Raw genomic sequence first — 23912 nt, 5'->3', positions numbered from 1 at the left:
TTTATTTGAAACACATAAAACCATTCTGTATGAATGCTGGGGAAGGGCCAGATGGTTCAGGGAACCAGTAATAAAGTCCAGGTAATGTAGATTTCTTCCTCTCGTCACCTCTTCCACAGCCACTGTTCTAAGATTGTGAATATTTTTAAACATTCTGGTTTTATCAAGTAGAGATAAATCTGTTTTGTGACCTAAGAATATGGAGTCAATATGCAAAAACACGTGGGCAAAACCCAACCAGCACATAATCAGTGCCTTTAGCATTCTCTTACTTATCAGATACCATCTACTTTGATGGTATTTATTACTTTAATTTATTGTTAGTTTAAGACTCACTTTTATTTCTATAAACCCAACATTTTTAGAATGCATTAAGTCTAATATAACTAAGACTCAGGATTACTCATATTGTTTTCATTTCCTCCTTCAGAACTTTCTAGAAGTCTACAGAAGCAGATTAAATAGTCAGTGCTTCCTTGCCTATCCCAATGGAATTCTATTTCATAGTTTGAGTGCTTTGATCTCTTTCAATTTCCATGTTTGAATGTGAGTTACACTTGGAAAGTAGATCATTCAGATATCAATTCACTTTGGGAAGGGGGCTACTGCGGAGGAGGGTTAGTCTAGGAAGCACAAGGACCTCAGGGCTAGGACAAACATTTCAGGGTCATCCAATCTTGTCTCTCAAAAAGTGTATTCTTAGGATGGTAACACACAGTATGAAGAATAAAAGTCTTCACAGACAAATGAATCCGGACTCACTGCTGAAAAGGACATTAAGCTGGCTTCTTAATGTAGGCTTTTTAGGGCCTCTGAAATGCTGTTCTGCATTGTGAATCACATAGGGTTGGGGACAGAGAAGAGAGTATGCAGCCCCTGCCCCTTCCAATCCCACGGGCCTGAGCATTATGAGAAAGCTCATGGACGCCATTCTCTCCACTACTCTGGCAAGTGAGACTTACCCTGTCCTTTACCTGCTGCCACTTTGATTGCTACGACCATCTTAGTCATGTAGACTTGCTTGATAATTCCCTGATACAAGAGACTCCTAGACAGTCCCCTCATTAATCTAGACTGATGCTCTTTTTGTCTCTTATTGCTTTTCTCATCTTTTATGGTCAAGTTCAGAAATTCATTTGCTCTGAGGTATTAAATGAACCTCTAAACTAGACAAATACCATGTAATTAACATCAACGAATAGGCTTTGTGATAAGTTTTAATGCTAGTCTCGCTGTTTGACGGTATACTCCATGAAGTCATTGACTTTGTACCTGTCCCTCACTTCTGTGTCCCGCCCATGGCAGGTACTCAAGAAACTGTCAAAAAAAAAAATAGTTAAAAGAAGTCAGTCAAAAGTACATGGGTAGCTTAACTTGAGGCCTGTTTTGGAAGCTCTGAGACTTGTGCTTAAGCTCTGAGTTTGGACCTCTTTCTCAGGTGAATGAGTTTTTTTTCGGAATCACCATTTCCTTACCTATAAAGGAAGATACTGCTCCGTTTTTACAGAGCTGTTATGGGTCAATCAATATTTAGAAGACTTGATACACTATCAGGTCCTTCAAAGAATGACCCACTTTTTCAAACAAGGACAGTCCTTGTGGTTAAACATAACTGAGCATCTTATTTAAGTCTTACTTCACACCAAGCTTATGTTGTTAAGTCACAATAGAAAGAAGAGAAAAATACTGAAGAGGCTGGATGGTTTTACAATTAATCATCTAGCAAACACTTCCTTTGAGTGGAACTTATGCCAAGGATTATTATTCAGGTCCCTCTCTGATCCTAAGTAATACCGAGAAGGACTGCACTGCCTGTCCTATGGCTCAGATCTATCCTCCAACCAAATAATAATATAACTGAATTAGTGCTGATAGGTTCCCATGGTAACTTAAGATGCAAATTTGTTCTAGGACCCAGTTATACTTTATGTGGAAAAATCAGCGGGTACCTTCCAAATGTCAATGAGATGCTCAAGATTTCTGGCTAATTGCCAATTTGAGTTATAGATGTCATTTTCATCACATTGCAAATTTAAAAACAGGCACTTACTGTTGGACTATTTAGGTCAGGAGGTGTAGACATGTCCCCAAACAAATCCATCTGGTCAACACCCTTAAAAAAGTATTTGGATTAGATTCAGATGTGTCTACTAAAAAATATTACTTTGTATATTGTTGTAATTGTTTCCCAAACTATGGTTTAGGGAAATCATTGTCACAATTTGATTTTTCATTTAACTAATACAGATTTACTATTAGGCTACTTAGGCCAGGAAGTGTAGACATGTTCCCAAACAAATCCATCTAGTCCACATTCTTAAAAAAATCTTGTGGATAAGATTCAGATGTTTTTACTAAAAAGATTGCTTTCTATCTTGACATTAATGTTATATTAATATTTAGGGCAACAGGTGTCATAATCGGACTTCCATATAGATTCAATGCAGATTTGGTACATCTATAGGTAGTAAACCCATGTTCAGTTAAATAAGAATCATAAAAAAAAATCACATACATACCAATTTCAGTTTGTTAGCTTGATCATCAAGGGTCAATAGGGTCTCATTCCCATTCTGAAAAGATGGCAAATATTTGGGAGTTTAGTTGGTGAGTTTTCTTATAGAATGTAATTTCGTACTGTACTGGCTTGCTAAACAGTTATGATTTTGGTACTGATAATTCAACTCTACATCTTCTATGGCCAAAGGGATCATGAACACAGAGTCATAAGCTAGGAGGGAAGCATGCCTGGGCATGGGGCAAAAAGGACTTCTACATGTCATGTGTGCAATTCACTTTAAGAAGTAAAGATGTAGTTTTACCTCTACTGCTTTGTTGGCTTCTTCCATCTTAAAAAAAAAAAAAGAGAGAGAGAGAGAGAGAGAGAGAGAGAGAGAGACAAATTCAGAGATCTTAGTAGCTACGGTTAAAGGGAGTTAAATACCTACATATTTATATAGCTCTATATATACCTATGGGTTCATGAGCACAAGGCAAGAGTCTTGCATATTATTTCTGCCCTACATTCCCCTGCCCTTTTCATATCAATACTGGATTTGAATACAGTTTCTGAGCTTAAACTTGTTCATCCTGTGTAGACTCTGGAACCAATGTGAAGTTTGTGGGGAGAGAAAACAAGAGTCAGGGACTGAAAATGAGACATATCTAACTGCTATATCCATCCATTGCTCCACCAGGAGAAACAGATGATATATTTCTAAACTTTCTATACTTGAAAGAGCCACAAAGAAGCCAACTCTCCAGATGGGCCATATGCTTACATGATGTTCAGACATGGTCCTGAATATAAGCTTAAGTTTAATAGGGTCAATATTGGGTGGTACTTGCCTTTTTCTTTTCTTCTTCCTTTTTCTTTACATTATAGATAACTTGAAAGAGGTCTTTAAGATCAATGACTAATGGCTCAGCCTGAAGTAAGAAAAAGCATCTGTATGAGTACTTCAATATTACCATTTCCGTCTCTTTGTCCCCCGTCAGTTCTGACTAGTACTGTTCTCCTCTTTTCTCTTAAAGCTCTTTACCATCCCTCCCTGGTATATGGAGGATCCCTGCCCCCCTATCCCCACTGCCAGATACATAAAGGGCAGCAGATTAAATAAGCATTTAATAAAACAAGAAGGACCATGATAATTTTCCAAGTCCCTTCAGGATTTAGGGAAATAATTCATTATTGTTTTAAAATAAACATTGACCTAAGTCCCCTTCCAGGTATACCTCAAGGCTTGAAGCTTACCTGCTGTCCTGTTTTTATGGCAAAAAACTGATGCTGGCCTTCTCCTCCACACACATAGCCAAATGCCCGGTTGTCTGTCACATCACGGGCGATGAAAGAAATCTTATTTACTGGATGTTCATGCTCTATAACCTGAAAAAAAGACATGAAAAATGATTTACTGATAAAACTAGAATCTATATGGTGGCACAAAGCACCAGCTACCTAGGCATATATGAGAAAGCCAAAACATTTGACGGAAGAAATTACTGCCTCTGGTTTAGAGCTACATTTATCCTTGCTAGTAAGGGCTCCAAAAGGAATAAAGAGTAGAAAACGGAAGTGGGGAAAACACTTTATAGGATATTGATACTTGCTTGTTTTCATCCCAAAGATGTGATACCACATAGCAAGAAAGGATTAAGAATCAGGAGACTGAGATTTCTAAAGCAAACATGGGATATTTCACTGCTAAACCGTCCAAGTGGGTTGACTTTCCCAACTAAAAGTCAAACTCATGTGAATAGCATAACTAAACTAGAACAGTGTGCACAGTGATCCTTCGACAATGGCTCTGAGTGGCCAGAAAACCATCCTAAGTACTACCAGAAAAATTATCTGCAGAACATTCTGGAAGTTACCAAATGCCGGCATCCAGTATTTCCCATGTTCACATCACTATCAAGGAGTTACATGGGGCAAGGGGTTTATTGGTTTTGCAGCACCTTCTCCTCTATTCTCCCCCCCAACCCGCCCCCTTTCTTTTGAACCTTTCAAGCACATAGCAGGGCTTAACTCTTCAAGGGATATTTTTAGGTGTCTTGATTTTTGTTTCCAAATGCCGAATGCCACTGGAAAGTTATATTGATTATCTTCGAAGATTTGGGGAACAAGAGAATGGTTGAAGGAAACTTGCCACCATTCTCTGATGGGCTGGGGAAAAGACTTGAGAGACAACAGAGACTGGAAACAGCAGTGTCTGAGGACCAGCAGGATGAGTGAGCAGGTGTCAGGGTTCCAGAGCTCTCTATGTGACCAGAGGATTTTACACGATAGATAATGGCCATCTCAAGGAAAGCATGGGTAATAATGGGAGGTCTTCCCACAGTACCTTGAGACAACAGAGTACTTGACAGCAATGAAAATGAGCTACAAACAACATTTTAAGTAAATGAATCTTACGATGTTGAGTAGAGAAAATAAAATCCCAGAGAACCTGAAGTATGATGATTGTCTTTTGATAAGGTTACAAAAATAAACAAAATAAGTAAGACTTGTTTTTCATTTTGTAACAGTAACCACAGAAAATGAGCAAGGTTATACCTGTAGGGCAAAGAGGAAGGGGAAAAAAGAGTAGACAGAAAAGCTAGATGTGTCACAGGTAATATTCTAGCTTCAGGTTAGCCAGTAAGTTCGCACGTAGTTAATATATTAAAATGAGATCCAGGCAGAGATCTATGACAGCATCGGAAACCAGGGGTTAGGGTTAATGTAGTTCTGTGTACCTGGGGTCCAAAAAGATACTGAAGTGAAATTTATAGCACATCTGTGTTTATAGACTGGAGGTTCACATCCATTTCAGAAAATGAATTTCAAAATAGAGTATCTTGGCTCCTCACCTCCTACCCTATCTGTTTTCTGCCTGTTACTTCTGGACAAGTAATGTATACTAATGTATACTATTTTTATACAGACTTTTGAAAAGAAAAACAGGGAGCTGAGATTTACATCAAATTGTTTGTTAGACTCAGGTGGTCAGAAAGGTGTCAGTGAAAGTGAATTCTTACCCCAGTTTTCTCATCAATTATTTTTATCCCAGAAAGGGAAATGTTGACCCAGATCCTTTGTTTGTGTTGTCCCTGAGACCGGCCAGCTGCTGCCATTCCCTGATGAGATTGGGAAAACAAGAAAAATTCAGTTAAAACTACTGGATGATGCTTTTAATACTAAAACATTTAAAAGATGGCTTTATTTTCAGCTTGGTTTACCCTCTACAAAAGGATTAGGCACCTTTCATGATAGACGGCAGGATGAAATAGAAGACATCAAGCCAGGACATCCCGAATTAGCTAGGTGAACTTGGACAAGTCACTGTAATTGTGCTGGCCTCAGAATAGTGGTTGGTTAAGACAAGAAGATGGGATCAGATCTTCAAATATGTTCCTTCTAGGTCTGGTCTTATTTAACAATATTTATTTATTTAGTCTCACACAGTGATAGCACTAGAATTTAAAAATTAAAAACAAAACAAAACAAAACAAAAAACCCAAAGGGCTAACCTGGAAGAGCTACAGGTCCCAGAGAGAGACCTGAATTTCAGCTGAATCCTTCCAGGATCTAAAAATTGATGTGCCCCAAGGAAAAGACATCTTCGCTCCGGCACCTACATGACTGAGTCTGGTCTCCAGAACAGCATTCACAACGTGCGAACAAACTCAAGACCGACTCCTCAGAAAATGAAGCGTCGCTGGATCAATTATGTGATTAGAAATGTTTTTTTTTTTTCTTTCAAATAACTGAGTTATAGGTTTACACAATCTTCTAATATAATTCCCGTTGTTGGGTATTTGCTTGAGATAGAGACGAAGCATGCTTTCCCTCCTTCCTACCTTTAGTTTCATCATAGAATCTTGGCTCATTTTATCCCCTCTTGCGTCGGGCACATCATCAATGCCAATTAGTTTGGCTTTGTATTTTACACCATCACCTTTGAATCTGGCCAAAAGATACTCATCTGTCTTTTCAGAGCCTGAGGGGAAAAAAAGAAATATAGGATAAAATTTATAAATGCCTTTAAATATCATCCCCAGGTATGACCAAATATGTTCCCGAATCTCCAAAGATGAGTAGCACACATATTGGTTACATTACGGTTGCTCAAATATGAAATATTCTATCTTTATTCTTACTTCCTCTGAGTGAAGTTGTATTCTGTAATACTGTATATGGTGTTGGGGTGGAGAGAAAGTGAACTCTTAAAAGTGCAAAATGGGGGCACCTGGGTGACTCAGTGGGTTAAAGCCTCAGCCTTCCGCTCAGGTCAAGATCTCAGGAGTCCTGGCATGGAGCCCCGCATCGGGGTCTCTGCTTCCCCTCCTCTCTCTCCACTTACCTCTTTGCCCTTGTGATCTCTGTCTGTCAAATAAATAAATAAAATATTTTTTTAAAAAGTGCAGAATGGACTGATTATGGGAAATGTATGGGACTGTGTGAGGTAGATTTGGGGATATTCTTCATAATTTAAAAAATATTTTTAAGAGGAAGTAAGGAAGATAATGCTTTTTCTAATGAAAGAAAAATAAGCTACTGTACTATTTACTAACACTTTGAGTCGCCAATAAGGTAGAAGAAAATTATGAATAAATTTATTTGAAAGTCATTAAGATACATATCTCATCTTCAGAATTTCTTTTGCTTTTCTTAAAAAGACTGCAGTCGTTTCATTCCACAGCTAAAGTAGAAGCTAAAGTAAAAGGCAGGCAAGCCACGGCATATTCTCAAACTATGAATGATTAAGGACTCTGGCACTTTCTAGTGGTACTTCAGGTCAAGAGAACAAGGTCTAATAAAATAGAAAAGATCTCGGTTTTTGAAAAACAGCTACTTCAGTAAAGCAAAGTGGTAAATAGATTACCGAAAGATAACTCTCTAATAAAGGAGAGTGGTGTTTATCAACCAAACAAGCTATGATGAACACTTCCCAGCAGGCTCCAGTGGGTGAAATCAGAGATATGTCCTGTTTCGAGTGGGGCAAAGTAATCTCTGCTGAAGTCCAACTTTCCTGTTCAGGAGAACTTGAGAGTAGGCTGAGACTGAAGGGAGCCAAGGACCAGCTCTTACTTCGTTCACCTCAAACCTCACATTTCTTCAGAGGTAAGCAACATTCGCTCCCCTCGGTGGCCTCAGGAAGATATCTCCATACCTTTCTTTTTTTCCTTCTTTGATGGTGCTTTTGGTGCAGGCTGTTGGTCAGGCTGACCGTTAGTTGTGGTCGTCTCTACTTCGTTAGACATGGCGAGAAGGCAGACAGCGAACTCCAGCACCAGAGGACACGGAGTGACACAGGAGATCCCGAAGTCTCAAATGAACATAACCCACTACAGACACCTGTGGGCAGGGTTTAGAGGCATCATGAGATCATAACATGGCAAACCCAGGCAGTATGCTACTAGGCTGGCAACTCGTGATTTGAAAGTATATTTCCTCAGACCCATTTTGTTCTCTCTCCCGTATTAGACTGAACTCTGAAGAGGAGAGGGTAGGACTGTTTCCTTTGTAATTTTCAAAATGGAAATAGGGTGTTTACTAGGCTTTTCTTTAAGAATGGATGTCTGATAACATTTAATGATTACCCACCTAAATAGTTTGTGTTAGAATTTTGGCATTAAAAAACTAGTATTAGACATAGGGATCAAAACATGTCACACATACAAAAATAAGATTTCAGAGCAAAATTTAAATATACTGGATGCGGAATCTGAGAAGATGGCAATTGGCATCTGAAGTCAGACATTGTAAATTCTGCTTTAAAAACTCATTTAGTTGTAAAGGCAGGGTCAAGAATAAAGTTAAAAATTTTATTCCTGTTGATAAATATATATTTTTTACATGTTGTGATTCTGCATATGATTTCCCAGGCTATCTAAGCACTATCCTTTAAAGGACAACCATTTTTGACATTAACACTTACACATATCAAGGGAAGGGTGAATTTATGGGATGTCTGTTGTGCAATTCATTGAGTGGCCATACTTTTGTGCTATTATTTAGCATTATTATCCTCAAGGCAGTTGTGGCATGTGTTCTCATAAGACTCCCTTATGTATAATGAGGTAAAAGAGAAAAACTTAGAGTCATTGTAAGCACACAGATGTGAACTAATATTGCAAAAGGTTCTTTCACCTCCCAGGAGTCAAAGTTTTTACACAGTTTCTGAGAGAGCATTAACTTTCATGTAGAAGACAGGATAGCAGCCATTCATAGTTTTGTAAACCTGTTAAGACCACCCATGGACTGGTATATCCCACCCACCCCCAAATCTCTCTTCATTCTGTTTCTAAAGCATCCATTTATTTGAACTTTTTATTTTTTTTAAAAAACTTTATTTATTTATTTGAGGGAAGGCAGGGGAGAGAGAGAGAGAGAGAGAGCAAGCACATGCACATATTGGGGGATAGAGGGAGAGGGAAAAGCAGACTCCCACCCAGCAGAGAGCCGGATGAGGGGCTCTATCCCAAGACCCTGAGATCATGACCTGAACTAAAGGCAGACATTTAACTAACTGAGCCACCCAGTTAGGTGCCCTAATTTGAGCTTTTTAAATTCAAGGACCATGTCCATCACATGGAAATGTATGTTATTATCTAGATATGTAAAGGGTAAAAATAAGTCTCACATTTTTTTGCTTCTCAGTCAGCTGAAATTGCACTTCTCTGGCTTCCTAAATGTCAACATATTTTCCTCAAGCTGCATACTCCGTCTCTCCCCCCATGAGTCTTTAAATGGTCTTTATAATCTATATATGATTAATGTTTTAATTGAATTATTTAATTTGGAGATTTAGTAGCTAATTGTGTTCAAAGATACCTGACTGGTAGGCAGCGGGCGAGCCAGTCTCCTTACAGGTGTAAGTCTTACGTAGCAGAGGACTCAAAGCCTTATTTAGTCAAGATTTAGCTGGAGGCCAGATACTAGTAGCCTATTATGTGTATTAACTCAAAAAATCCAGAGTGACCCCACGAGTACTATGATATAATATTATTTCACTGTTCCGAGAGAAAGCCAAGACACAGGGATTTTAAATGATACAGCTGTTAAGTGGTAAAACTTGGGTCTATCTAACCCAGGCTGTCTGGCCCCAAGCCAGAGTTCCTCACATGTTACACTGGTGCTCTATTACATTCATGTAGTGGCCCTTTAAAAGATATGTCCAAAACTACAACCCTCAAACCTTTGAATGTAGCCTTATTTGGGAAAAAGGCTCTTGAGCTGGGATCATCTTGGATTTCGGGGGCCCTAAATCCTATAACAGGTATCCTTATAAAAGAAAGGCAAAGGGAGATTTGAGACAAAGAGCCCCACAAAGGAGAAGGTAATGTGAATAAGAGGTGAAGACTGGATAGGCATATCTATGAACCAGGATTGCAAATGTCCTCCAGAAACTGGGAGAGAAGCACAGAACAGGTTCTCCCTCAGAGCCTCCAGAAGGAACAAACCCTATTGATATCTTGATTTTGGACTTCTTACTTCAAGACTGAGAGAGAATAGGTTTCTGTGGTTTCAAGTTGATTAGTTTTTATGGCTGCCCTAGGATACTAACACAACACCTCTATTTTGTATGACTTGATTGATTTCAGTGGTTCCCAAGATCTGTTTTCTGGTGACATGATAAATCTCCGAGTCGTATCCACACTTTTCCAATTTCAGTAAGCTAATAATTATTTTCTTAATTTCAGAGAATTTATTCCATTTCTAGAGGATATTTGCCTATGTTAACAACATCAGGAGGTGAGACCAAGCTCTGACCTAGGGAGATGCAAGGACATGTACCCTCTTGTGTCTTCATCTTTTCCCCATTGGGCCCTCTCCTTTATAAGTTGCTCATATCTCATCTCAGAAATAAGGAAAACACTTCCCTATAACTCTCTAATCATCATCTCATGATCCTTTCATGATTAAACATTTAAATTTGATAGTCTCCTACCCTTTACTTTTTCATATTCCCTTCCTCTCAAAGGACTTGTTCATCTCAACTCTACTCTCAGAAATTCAACGACACTGCTGATGAGTGTCCCGAACAAATCCAATTGTTTTACTGTTCAGCCTTTTGGAGGTATTTGACTGCATGCACCAGACACCTATCCCCTTCTGTGAGCCTTTTCCCTCCCTACATTTTGCTCCCATAACAACCTTGATGCTCCTGTCCATGGCTTATATTTTCTGTGTTGGAATGATCTGGAATCCTTTTTATTTTTTAAATGATAAAGTTCTTCTAAATTTTAGAATAACATTGACAATTTCTTGCTTGGTCTTGTGGTGGCTCCCTTTGCATTTAGGACAAAAATTTAGATTGTTTTGTTTTGTTTTGTTTGTAAGATGCTTAAATATTCTGCCCCTTCTTATCTTCAACATCTTTTTCTTTCACTTTCGTATAGCAGCCCAAAGTTTCTCATTTCTTTCAGAGCATTTTTGTTTCTTTACCTTTTCAAATATGCCCACATATTTGAAAGGTCCCCTACATGAGCTCATCCCAGTTATCTATTTGCCCCTGAAGAGAGTAGGTAAGACCTCTCCTTGAAGCCTATCCCTCCTCCCCTCTAGTTCAGCTTTAAAATAATCCGGGTAGAAGAGTTTACTGACATCTCTGAAGCCTACTGTTGTACTTTTCTGCAGGATGTTATTTCTGACAAGAAAATGTTTAGGCTATTAAATTTGGCAAACTGTATTCTAAACTGAGAATATTTTAAAGGGATTTGAGAAGTGCCACAAAACATTTTGAGGGGTTTGGGAGTGGGAATGGTGTTGTGTAAGTCATTAAAGTGATACAAGACACAGCAACCTCACAGCTCAAGACCAGGTCTCAAATCTAGTGTCGGCCGACTGGACCAAGATGGAAGGGTTCTGAAGCGAATGGTGCTACCTCGGCTTTATAGAAAAAACTTCTCTTTTCAGACAACTAAGTACAACTTTTCACACCACTGGAATCATTTTAAAAGGTATTTGGTATCCTTTAGTTGTGTCCTTCTACTATTTAGGAATGAGCAGTTTTAGGGCAAGGAAGAAAAAAAAAATAGAAAATGTTTCTTTAGTATAAATTCCCTGAAGAAAAGGTATATGTATATCAGGTTGCAATAACCAAAGGTAGGTCCGTACTACAGGCCAGGCCTTTTAAAATATATCCATGTTCCCTGAAATGATCAGAGTAGACTCTGCCACAAGGCCCTAAAACTCAGAGAGAAGCACCTTTATAAAGAAATGTTGAAGAGGTTTTTTGAATGATTTCACTAAAAGCATCCTTCCAGTATCCCATATACCAGACTGATAAACATTTACCTTTCTTCCAAGGTTAAAAGAGCAAATGCCCCAGCACAGACTTTCCAAGGGTCCAAGCTACCATCTGACATACAAAAGATGCAGGAAGTCCTGCTTCTAGACTCAGGTCCCTCTATAGAGAATAATCAACTTAGACATGTAAAAACTCAAATGCATAATTCTTCTAACAATGTTACAGAATTGTCCATTGTTCTCATAAAACTTTCAGCAGGTTTTATAATGAATTGTTTTTGGAAACGGTTTCAGCCTGGAAAAGGGATCTGGGGGCCAAAAGGTTCCCTATTATTTTCTTTGATTACTTTCCCAAATTAGGGGCATTGTTTTAAAAAAATTATCTAGATTGCATTAATCTTTGTGTTCTATTTCAAAGCTCCAGTGAGGTAAAAGATTTTCATAAAGGGGAATAAGTGGGCGTAGGACATCCAGAAAGCCTACAGCCTTCTTATTCCTTGGGTTTAGTTACAGAAAAACTCTTCTGACCAAGAAGCACAAAATTAATCAGGAAACACATGCAATGAGGTGTTATCTGAAAGCAGGGATTACAAATTCAAGTTCAAAAACATAGAAAGGGTCACATAAACAGCTCCCCATCTAAACGTAGCTGGTTCTTGTTCCTGGGGGTGGGCTGTTTCCTTTGATAGAAAAGGAGAGAAATAAGAAGGCACAGCTGGAAAGAGAGGAGGATCTAAAGCTATTGTAGATTCTTGACTCCTTCTTAAGGCAACTTCTTAAGACTCCATCTTAGGACAGCAGGTTGTGAAAGAAACTTTGCTAGGTCAAGAAAACTACCTCCCACTTGAGCAAAGATACATAACTTGGATTCTGGACTGAACACATACCTCCCTGAAAGAATGCGGGAACTTCCCCTTTCCATGGCACAAGAATCAGATGACTAGAAGGGATTCTGGAGCTTGCAACATCTTTTTTCAGTTTCTGAGAAGGTTCTGAGAAATGTATACCAGAAGACAGCTTGAGTCATCTTATGACAAGTATATCCCTTGCACAAGAAAAAAAAAAATCTGCTAGTTTGTTTAGCCCTTAAAGTGATTCATGCAAGATGTCTAGTATTTAGAACCTGGAATAGACCCAGTCCAGGGACTAATTCATGCAGGGAGAAGCTTGGCTGGCCCCTCCTCATTCTTGTTGGCTCCCTTTCCTCCTCTAGGATTGTGTGGGTAACAACAATGAGATAGCATTTAATGATCCCAGGTTTCTCAGCCATACCCTGAAACAAGTGTCCCCTCTCTCTCCTAGCCAATCTTCATACTGTAATTATACACAGCAGAGAGAAATTTGCTTGCTCAGTCTCAAAATGCTGGTAAAAGGAATAACTTAAAGACTAACTTAATGGTAGTCCCATGCCACACACAGTAGAGAATTGTTGTTAATGTTAAGGAGGAGGGGGACAAACACTTCACTTACCAAGCACTTGAATCATTTATCCTGAAATTTCTGTGAAATAAAATGGGTCTATTTTATGAGTAAGTTAATGGACTCAGTAAGACCAAATCAATCACTAGTAGGTCATTAGGCTCAAAATTGAAGATGAGCTGTGTTCCCTTGTCTCCTATAGATATTGGTGGCTCTTATCTTTTTGAAAAAAAAAATCACACTGATTTTAACCTCTATTTTCTAAGCTTTTTAAAAGTCTTCATCCCCTGACATGAACATACCACATAAAATGGACACAGGAAAGAATGTTAAGAGGAGTCAAGAACAAAGCAACATAAACATCTTTGTTAGTGTCTAGTACTTTGTACTTGTCAGAAAACATGCTCCCTTGTCCTTTGGAACTTTAGTCCTGCCTCAGCTGGGGTAATGCATTAGGACACGTGAAATATTAACCTCTAAGGCAGATCTCGGGGTTCAAGAGGGCAGCAAGCTGCCTTCCCCATTATTTCTCAAGTAGCATTTTGCAAATAAGAGATGTCGCCAGAAATGTTACAGCAAAGTTCAGCTGTTTCTGATGCTTGATGTTTAAACTGCTTGGAATCCTATGCTTTTAGGGAACGTTTACTCTACTCCGCAAAGGCCCAGTGCCATAGACAGGAAGATCTTTACAGCCTGTTTAATTGGGGAAATGAGTCTCTGTTATGCACCCTGAAAAGGAGTCCTTAGGAGATTTTCTTGTAAGTGCTGACACTGCCATGGGGGCGTCAGGAACAAAACATGCCTGAGCCAAGGAGGTCTACACAAGTTATGCATTGACAGAGAGCATTTTCCTTGCTTTGAACCCTTGGGAAGCACAGTGTAGGACCTAAAGGATGGACCTGAGAAGCTGTTCACTGTCTTTGGAACCTAGTCAGACCAAGAGTGCCCCAAACAGTTAATTTTAGGTAGAGGTAGGACAACAGAGCTGTTAAGGGTTGAGGCTTGGGGGATCGTATGCACTTTCACCATTTTGCAGCTCTGCAGCTCAGGGCAACTTATCTAATATTCACATATGTAAAATGGGAACATAGTTTGCAGAGTCATTACCAGAATGCCTACTATATAGAAAGTGCTCAGTGAAAGGCAGCCATGATGAAATCAAAGCAGTGTCTCACGTGCTGCGTCCTGTGTACTCTTATCCTGCCTCCAACACTGCTTTTCCACAGCAGCTGTTTGAATGATTTCAGAACAACAAGGACCAACAACTAAAGAGCTAGCAAGTACACACAGAGAAGAATGTAGTGCTTTAACCAGTAAGGCCCAGGTGAAGAAGCGAGAGTGTTTGCCAGCAGTAGAGCCCCCTGTTCAACTCTGGCTTCTGAACACACTCCGAGCCACCCAGAGACAGAGTCCAATCCAAGCCTACATCACTACCATTGGCAGTTTAGATCACCTGGGAAATTTTTACTGGAGAGCTCCTAAAAAGATGTCCATGCTACATCCAGATCGATTGGGTTTGAGTTCCAACCATCTACTTCCATGATCATTTGTTCCCTTCAAGAAATGCCAAGTGGATAGACTTGGAGCTGGAAGAAACCCCGGGAATTATCAGTCACACCTTTTCACTACTAAAGATTAGGAAACTAAGAGCAAGAAGGAATGTATAACTTGTCCACCATTAAATGGCTGACTGGTTGGGATGGAGCTGATGTCAAGAGAAATCTAGATCCTAACATGAGGCTCTACTGTCCTATTCCTAGAGATTATATGTGTCACTTTTTAAAAACTATTTTTAAAGAAAACTGTGCTAAACCCATTACATACAGACCAAGCACAGAACAGGAAGATAGCCTAGAATAATTTAATCTCAGAGATGTTTTCTGAATCAAAACAGAAAAAGGACTTTACATGATCTAACCATACCGTGTCACTGGATTCTTTTTAACCAAAGTAGCTGGAGCCCTATTTGGTCAAACTGGCTTATTAATGTTGATTTGGCTGCTTGGAAGAAAGTATTTGGCTAGGTTTGAGTTGCAGCTCACAGATCAAAGCATTCAAATTCATTTTAGTACATTCTCTACTATTCAGTGTGTGGTCTTTTCATTTTTTTTTTTTTTTTCCAGAACATGACAGGAAGTTTGACTTCTCGGGTTGGCAAATTTCAATATTTTTCGACTCATTATGACCTCTCTTAGTTTTTGTATCCACCACACCCATTTCATTTTTAAAATGAGTTTTCATTAGGAATATCTCCTACTAGACCCTAGAAAACAGTGATCAAAATAAATAGTGTTTAGGAGAATTTAAGCTGTAAAAAGGAGCTTAATGCTATCCAGATGAAGACCCATTCTCTAGACTGGGCAATGCAAGCAGTTTGCTAGGAATGTCTGCAGTTGTTCCCAAGCTGAACTGAAGTATTAAGTTTATGCTCAATTTTACAATCACGTTACTCAGTTGTTTCAGTACAATGACTGTTCGGTTAGAGGTAGAAAAAGATAGTGTAAAAAAGTTAGAAAAAAGAAGAAAGTGTAAATTCATAATCAAAGTATGCTCTTGCCTCTTGGGAAAGCTGGGTATAAGTTAGTGTGCTTGCATGAACAAAGATATGCGTAGGGCACAGAGTCTAGAACCTCCTCTTTACTCTTATTCAGACTTTAAGAAAGAGTATAGTATTGGAAAGAGTATAGTATTGGAATATCCCTGTGGTCTTTTGGCCATGTGGAATTCTAGTGCGCCTGGACAAGCAAGGCTTGGAGTTGGGTTAATTGATAGTAGAGTGCATTACCCATCTCAACTGTAACATCCCCGTTATTCCACCCCAGTTCTTTTTTTTTTCTTTTTTTTTAAGATTTCATTCATTTATTTGACAGAGAGAGATCACAAGTAGGCAGAGGCAGGCAGAGAGAGAGAGAGAGAGGGAAGCAGGCTTCCCACCAAGCAGAGCCAGATGTGGGCCCCAATCCCAGGACCCCGAGACCATGACGTGAACTGAAGGCAGAGGCTTAACCCACTGAGCCACCCAGGCGCCCTCCACCCTAGTTCTTGGGCATCACCTCTTCTAGCTTAGACCAAATACAAAAGAGAAGCTGGAGTCTGACTTTATCCTTTAACTCACTTCTACAAAGGGAAGGAAGTGACATTGAAACTTGGGAGCTTTGAAAATCATGTTTCTGTCATTGCTTTACACTGCTGGGACTGGATCATTTGGGTTATGCTCTACCATGGTGCCCCTGACACCAGTAACCATCTGGACACAGCTCAACTAGCTATGGCACGTGTGCTCTGTATATCTCAAGTGAGCTGGGCAGGGCAATGTAGCAGACACAACCTGACATGGAAAAGGGAATGGGGGACCTCTGGTCTAGTGTGCGGTGTGCTTCAGCCTGATTTATCAGAGTTCTGCATGTGGGGGGTCCGGGGCCCTGATCTCCCTAACAATGTGTTTCCTTTTCTGCTCTTGTCTCATTTGTACTTATACCTCAGGAGCCATGTGGGGAAGAGAGATTGGCAAGGTATTGACTCCATCCTTGAGTCAAATTTATAATATTAAGTACCATCTTGAATCACCTTATTAGTTGTTGCTTTTTCTATTAGAGAGCTATCAAGTCACCTATGGAAGAAGCCAAGAGTGATTACCATTAATTATGAGGAAAGGCTAAATAAATATGGCTTTTTGTGGGGTGGGAGGGCCATACACCTTGGGCTTTAGGCTCAAAGGTAGCTGGCAATATGGTGAGTAAATCTGTACAGCAAGCGAAGACATTCTGGGGGAAATGGTCAATGGACCAAAGTAGTCAACATGGGGCAGATGTATGTGTTTGGCGGGATAGGGAAGAAGGAAAATCTCTTTATGGCTGAGGAATGGGTATTCAGTGAGCCGGCTACACTGAAGTCCTGGTCTGAAATGTCAGGGTTCCCACTGAACCCAGCCAAGAAGAAACTTCCACACTTTGGGCAGCATCATTGGTACCATGAGTCAAATTTATAATATTAAGTGGGTGGGATGCGTGAGCAGGCGGAAAGAGCTGTGTGACCACAGGGCCTGTGGAGATGTGACAGAATTCTGCTGAGCACTCCTCCCCTCATGCTGAGACCCCACTGTAGGCCAGGGATGGCAGCGCCTGTTTCCACCACTAAGTGCTTGCTTCAGTGGAGAAAACCCAGCATGTTTTGGTGGTGGCACAGTAACCTGTACCAAGGTGTTGTCACAAGGCTGGGGAAAGCACACTGTAGTGACAGTGACAGAAAGGGGCCCCTGCAGAGTTTGCTACTTCTAGTTATGAAGTGATAGTAACCAGAAAGTATGCCAAAAAGTCATGTGGAAAGAATAAGATTTTTAAAAGCTGAAGTGTTGATAGATGATTGGAATAGGCAAATGGAATGAATCGGTTTTAAAATTTGAATTTAGAAGAACTCTGTTGTGTACTATTAAATGGTAAAGTAGGATACTGTATTTCAGTTTGCTTTTCCCTCATCCTAAAGCCAAGGAAAGAGGGTATTCTAAAGAATATTTACAGGAACAGTTTTAGGGTTTAAAATGTAAAAAAAAAAAAAAAAATGTAAAAAAATAAAATAAAATACCACTGTTAACATGGAAGCCTCTAGAAATTTTCTACTGCAGGGATTTTGGGGAATGATTTGAGGAGAAGCATTATGGAACTGGTATAAAAACACAATAAACATATGACTTCTACTTTGAATTTGGCATTTAAATGTGTAATGGATATTAGGCTTGACCCTTGCAGGGAAAGAGTAGTCCAAAAGCTAATGAGCCGGGGGGAGGGAAAAGGGCTGTCATTGTACCATTTGATTCCTAGGCCTATACACGGACACTATTCATACCTTTTTCACCAGTCTTCCCTCGCGTATAGGTATACCTACTCAAACTGACCAGCAAGTATTTCATTTTTTTCTCATGTCTATTCTTCCCAAGTTAGGTTAACTACCAGAAATGACTCCTCTTCCTAGCTACAAGCCAGTTTTTTAAATAAATCATAGAAATCAATCTTAGCTTGTGTCCTAGAACACACAACATCAAGTCGTGCTTTCTTGTTCCCATATGAAATAATCCTGAATTAAGTCAAAATGGGTGTACAGCATATCTAGCATGTGGACTTCAGGGTACAATAGTTTTTTTTTTTTTTTTTTTTTTCCATTTGCACCCTTCACCTATGATACTTCTACATATAGATCCTCAGTGTTAAACACACTCCACTTTCTACTCCAGTACCGTTCCAATAGTCGTCTTGAAAGTCTCCGTGGATGTTAGAAGAATGTTATTTAGGACCATCTGCATTTTAAACATAAGGAAGAATGAAGAGCTACGAATTACTAATGTAGTCAAATTATTTTATGATCGACTACAGCAGAGCACTTTAAAAGCAAGCAGGTAACCTAAAACTTTTCCTCTTCCAAGGCAAGAAACTTTGCCTGATATTTGGTTTCTTCTTTAATAGCCTGTCTGAATTATATTAAATCCCAATGTGGTTTTCCTTTCCAGGCAGAGGCCCACGTTTATATAATCCTCAAAGCCAGTGCCTGAGTGTTTCTGTACCTTTCCACAACTCATGTTTCAGAGACAAGCTGTGTTTTGAAGAGCTTAAAGGAACGAGAATCCAGCTGCCTTGTACCATCAGCACAGAAAAGTCAACTGTGGTGTGTTTCGTAATTGTAAATGGACAGGCAGAACTTCTTTTTCTCTCTGTGTCTGTACATAGACCAAAACTATGGGGAAAAAGTTCTTATAACCATGTAGGACACAACACAAAATCAGTTTAAGTGATCCCACCCCAATATGTTATCTCTGGGTTCTAGGTGGCCTTTCCAGTCGAGTATGTCCTTTGTTGTAGTGTCCAGTCTCCCCTTAGAGCTGGCATTAGCCTTACGCGAGAAACTTGCCATTGGCTCACATTTCCACGTCTGATAGGACCTTTTCTAGTTGGCCAGGTCTCCACCTCTGACAGGGCATTCGTCCTTTATCTCTAAGAATGATGGCAGCCCTGCTAAGCCCCATGGTTAAGAATGTATGTGTTTTTAAAACTACTTTTTCGTTATCTGTATGCTTGATGTATCAATTATCATTTTATGGATGGTTCTTCCTAACTTAGCTAATTTCCCTTAAAAAAAAAAAAAAGACTTGGTTGCTTTTAAATAAGAAGACAAAAAGAATCACTTACTGAATAAAAAGGGACTTTTCTACTTATTTGCCAAATTTCAGGTCTGCATAGAACCAGCAACCTGATGACCAGCCCTCTCTCCTCCTAATTGCAGCGTTCTACCACACTGAAAGTTACAAAGTTCCAGGATGCTATCCAAAAGGCCAGGGGAACTCGACTGGGAGAAGTAAGTATACAGTCTCATTTGCTTACTTCTTGGTTGCTGACCAAATTAGGTAAGTTAACAGATAAGAAATCCCTAGGTAATTTCAGGTTCTGGTGGACAAGAAGAAAGCCGGATCTGCCAACTTGTTTTCTTGCTTCTTGAGGTAATATGCTAATACCACTCAAGTGTGGAAAATTTAGGTGGCAGGATCCAAAAAAGGTCCTGGAATAGCTAGACTACCTGCTCGGAAACTGTGTTTATCTACAAACACCCCAAGAAGTTGCTGCAGAAGTTTGCACAAGATGGCAAAAATGCACAAGTACCTTTGAGCTAAAGTTCACGCTCTGTCATTATTCTTTCATCTTTTCAGAACTGGTATTGGACCAAGTAAGTACTGAGAATAAATAAGTGTATTTTTAAATTAAACTGAAGGACGGGAATATTCGAGATAGCACACGCACCCATGCTAAAGGAGGCAGATTTGGGATTTTAGTTGCTGCACAATTGAAGCAACTACATCAAACAACAAATGATTCCACTGTATTGAAATATCTGTGTAGGGTCCTTTCACAGCACAGACAGATGAGCAGAGGTAGTTCCAACTGCAATTAGAAAACCTACCACTTAATGTCAGACTTTTATTTATAAAGTCTCAGCATGTGAGATAGATGTTGTTTCATGAACTCTCTCTCTATAAATCCAAGTAAATGTAACCAAAATTATGTTTGTCAGAATCATGTAAGTCATCACCATTAATGGGTCCTGCCTTCCACAGACACGGCCAGACATCTACCTTAGGAATCATGAAGCACAATCAGCAAGTTCGGAAAAGTAATTCAAGGAGTTTTGTATCTACCAGAGCCTCCATGGAAAAAGCCACCCCATGTGATCCCAAACATTAAACAATGTTCCTTAACCAAGAAGTTTTCAGACGATCAATTTCCATACCACCTTTGGCAACTATTGAAGTAACTTCTACCAATAATATCCATTTTAGGATGAAGTTTCAGAGAACTAAGTGCCTTTATGAAATGAAGATACAACTTACTTATCTTCTTCCTAGTTATAGTAATCAAAGAGCACAAGGAAAAGACCTCGAGTTTCACCTTACTCTGTATAGATTTAAGAAAAAGTTTATTGTAGGATTTAAAGAGTGACTTCAAAGACTTTCTAGCTTACATATTCTACTGGGTTGCTTTCTTACATCATCTTTTCTGACATTAAAATCATTCCAGGCTGGGGGAAGGGACCAAAAAAAAAAAATAAATTAAATAAAGGTTTTTTTTTTTTGAGTTGCTGCATAAAAATAAGATATCTAAGAAAATTTTCCTGGGTATGTCATTAGACAACATTTCCAAAGGCTCGAGTTTTGTGTATTTCATTTCTTTTTTTTTTTCCCCCTTTTAAGATAAACTCCTGAGGTGGCATTCACCACTGATTTTGAGGAGCCTAGAAAAGTACTATTTTTCCCCCAATCACAATATAGTTTCGTTTGTTCTATTTTTGATTTAATTATTATTCTACAAGATTGAAGAAATAATTAGTGTCTTAACTGTATATTTCTGTGAAATAATCGTCAATGTAATATGCTGTTTCTTATAAGCCTATACTGCTAGCCTGATAAACAACTCAGTTTGGATATTTTACAAGGCAATAAATGAATTAACTAAACAAGTCATCAATTCATATGGTGCCAAAGGAATTGCTACTTCCCTAAAAGGGCTTAACTTATCTGAGATGATAAATTTATATACTAGGACCATCTAGTTTTTCTGGTTTTCTAAACTATAAAGACTCATTTATTGGATCTATTGCTGTGTCCTTTAAAATGTGTTATTCAGAATCATATCCAGCTGTACGTGAATCTTCATGTGAATCTGAAGCTGGATGAACCTCTACTCCTTCCATGTTACCTGAATATGATTTAAGTTAATAGCGAGATTACTGCTATTTAATAGTTGTGCTAAAAACTTTGGAAGTATATTCTGTTTTCTATTCATCAGAGCTTTGGCTAGACATTGTGTCAAGTATTTTTCCTTTGCATTAAGTTATTACTCATATACCTGCCTAGCACTCAGAGACCCAAGGATCCTTTAATGGGCACGTTTTTGTTTCAAAGCAAGAAGCTGGTAAAAAACAATCATCATCATCATCATCTGACTTACCACACACATCATCTGCCTTTTCCAGAATAAGTAGATGGAATGAGAGCTCTCCCAGGCCTCTTAAATGCATGCCATCCCTCTTGGGCTTTTTTAAGATGATAAAACATGGGGGTGAAACTTGGGTCTAGCATAAGGCAAACTAGTAGCAATGGTTGCTGATCACATGCCACTTTGCTGGGCTTTCCCTGAGACCTCCCGGCCCATTATGAGATAGTCCCATTTTTATTGAACTACAAAAAGGCTTCTGGTTAGCCTACACAGGAATGTCAACATCAATGACTCACTGCAAAGGAAGTTTCTCTGGTTCATAAGAAATGTAATATTTAAGCAACTTGTTTCATTAGTTTTTAGAGCAATCTCGTCTCGTCTCTGAACTAGTGATGATCTGTTGCAAAATTCTGTGCCTGCTAAGTAATTGACACTTAAATACTACAGCAACCATGGGATGGATATAAATGATTAGATTGGTGTTCCACGTGTCACCTCTCTTTATTATCCCTATTATAGTCATTAAATAAATGTAACTTGAGCCAGTCCTAGAAGCTTTGTACAGATTCACGGTGGCATCTGCTATTTTCTGGTCTTAGAATGTAGGCATTTTTAGCATCAGAGAATGTAATTAGATCATTCATTTCCTCAGCTGAACTCTATAGCTCTGTGCAAAGACAAGTCTTCTTTGAAAGCCACTATTAAGTTCCTAATCCAATCTTTATTAAAAAGACTCAATATTGTAGACAAGGAGGTTAAAACAAATCCTCAAAAAACTAATGATCAAGCCCTTCTATACCCCACAGATGCCTTCTAGTGCAGCAAAGTCTGAAATTAGGAATGTTTATAGTTGTAAGGTTATTTTTTTTTCTAAACTAGGTTGCACTCCTTAATGAATTATTGAAGTATGTAGATAGTGAATTCCACCAAAGAAAATAGTGAAAGAAACAACACCAAAGGACTTTTTTCTTAGTTCCACTAACACAAGCAAGTTCTATTTTGGGGGCTATCAGGAGTGGATGTGATTAAAATTTCTTTCTGAGGGTCAATCTCTCCAGCATTGAGGTCCCTTACCCTACATTCTATTCTACATTTGCACCCCCATCTAAGAAAATCCCTTAAAAGGGTAAAAACAAATGCCTTCCCTTTTGACTCTGAAAGGCCTGTCATTTGTCTCACACCTAGCCAGAGTGACTATACAAATGGGAAGTCATTAGCTACCCTAGATTTTGCCCAGAAGTCACGTTATTATAAGATTGAGAAGGCCTTCAAATACTGATAGCTTTTTAAAAAAATTATTATTATTTATTATTTTATTTGGAGCACCTGGGGTTTGGTGATTAAACTTTGCTCAAAAACCACTATAACTGAGAGAATGGAAACAAAATTTGTCCCTGAATGCAAGCTAATTCATGTAACAAATCTGTGTCCCCACTATGTGCCAGACACTCTTCTAGAGCTTGGGATATGTCAATGAGCAAAAGAAAGATCTATTCCTTTGTAGGAACATTCTATTCCTTTGTAGGGTTTACCCTCTAACAGGGAAACATATAAATAGATTACAGTCTTTCAGAAGGTGGTAAATGTCCTGGAAAAAAAAAAAAAGAGAGAGAGAGAGAGAGAGGGTTGAAAGTGCAGGGTTAATGATGGCTTAAACAGTTTTCTTAGGAACGCAGAAAGAATACCCTATTTTTGCAAGTTAAATTTATTGGATGTTTATTATACATCAGGTGTGATGTGTGATGTATGATGCTAAACCTCTCTCGTTTAATGCTATGGGGGAAGGATTGATATCCCTACCTGACGGGACAGAAGGTGAAGTACAAAAGTCAACCAACCCACTAAAAATTCCACAGGCTAATACATATGCTTTTAACTTCTCTGTTTTAGAATTATACTAGCAAAAAGAGAGAACTAAACTCAGTTCTTCAGATTAGAGGAATGTGAATTGGCCAGAAAACACTTTCATGGAAAGAGGAATTGATAGCAGTGAGTAAAGCATACTTATGTCAGGTTGGCTAGAACACAGGACTGTGTTGGTTGATATGAGGGGAAAAGGTTGAAAGCTGGGTCAAACTGGATTAGAGTGAATTTTCAGAACCACATTTTGTCTAGACAGTACTAGGAAGACTGAGGTTTTGAGCAGTGGTGCGGAGGCTGGGGTGGTGACAAATCTGAGTACAGACCATGGCATCAAAGAGTGACATTGCTTTGTAGTAGGATAGTTGCATGAACTTGCCACTTTGAGTGATTCAACATGGCCTTTTTTTTTTTTTTCATTT

At 39.0% G+C, this 23912-nt stretch overlaps 1 protein-coding gene and 1 long non-coding RNA gene across 10 annotated transcripts in view; one reads left to right on the top strand and one right to left on the bottom strand.

The window, feature by feature from the left end:
* LOC116586956 overlaps positions 1-20932 on the top strand; it is a 48254-nt gene extending 27322 nt beyond the window's left edge. The window contains exons 2-3 of the long non-coding RNA XR_004284227.1: positions 19374-19498; positions 20253-20932. This is a non-coding gene — a long non-coding RNA (uncharacterized LOC116586956). The remainder of the gene's footprint in view (positions 1-19373; positions 19499-20252) is intronic.
* The window catches only part of DAB2 (DAB adaptor protein 2), a 49665-nt gene that overhangs the window by 13760 nt on the left and 11993 nt on the right, over positions 1-23912 (bottom strand). For 3 of the 9 annotated variants that reach the window (XM_032337534.1, XM_032337537.1, XM_032337540.1), the window contains exons 2-9: positions 7656-7840; positions 6343-6482; positions 5521-5619; positions 3755-3886; positions 3349-3429; positions 2823-2849; positions 2520-2573; positions 2051-2113 (exon numbers count right to left, since the gene is read on the bottom strand). In XM_032337534.1, coding sequence (XP_032193425.1) covers positions 2051-2113; positions 2520-2573; positions 2823-2849; positions 3349-3429; positions 3755-3886; positions 5521-5619; positions 6343-6482; positions 7656-7746 — 687 coding nt within the window. In that variant the 5' untranslated portion in view covers positions 7747-7840. Of the gene's footprint in view, positions 1-2050; positions 2114-2519; positions 2574-2822; positions 2850-3348; positions 3430-3754; positions 3887-5520; positions 5620-6342; positions 6483-7655; positions 7841-12624; positions 12732-21642; positions 22312-23912 lie in introns of those variants that run through there. The other 6 variants (XM_032337539.1, XM_032337541.1, XM_032337535.1 and 3 more) reach the window with 5 other exon arrangements.

Source organism: Mustela erminea, chromosome 3 (assembly GCF_009829155.1).
Source record: "Mustela erminea isolate mMusErm1 chromosome 3, mMusErm1.Pri, whole genome shotgun sequence".
Taxonomy (NCBI): Eukaryota; Metazoa; Chordata; class Mammalia; order Carnivora; family Mustelidae; genus Mustela; species Mustela erminea.
The sequence above is the reverse complement of the archived record's forward strand: the minus strand, read 5'-3'. Positions and strand labels throughout refer to the sequence as shown.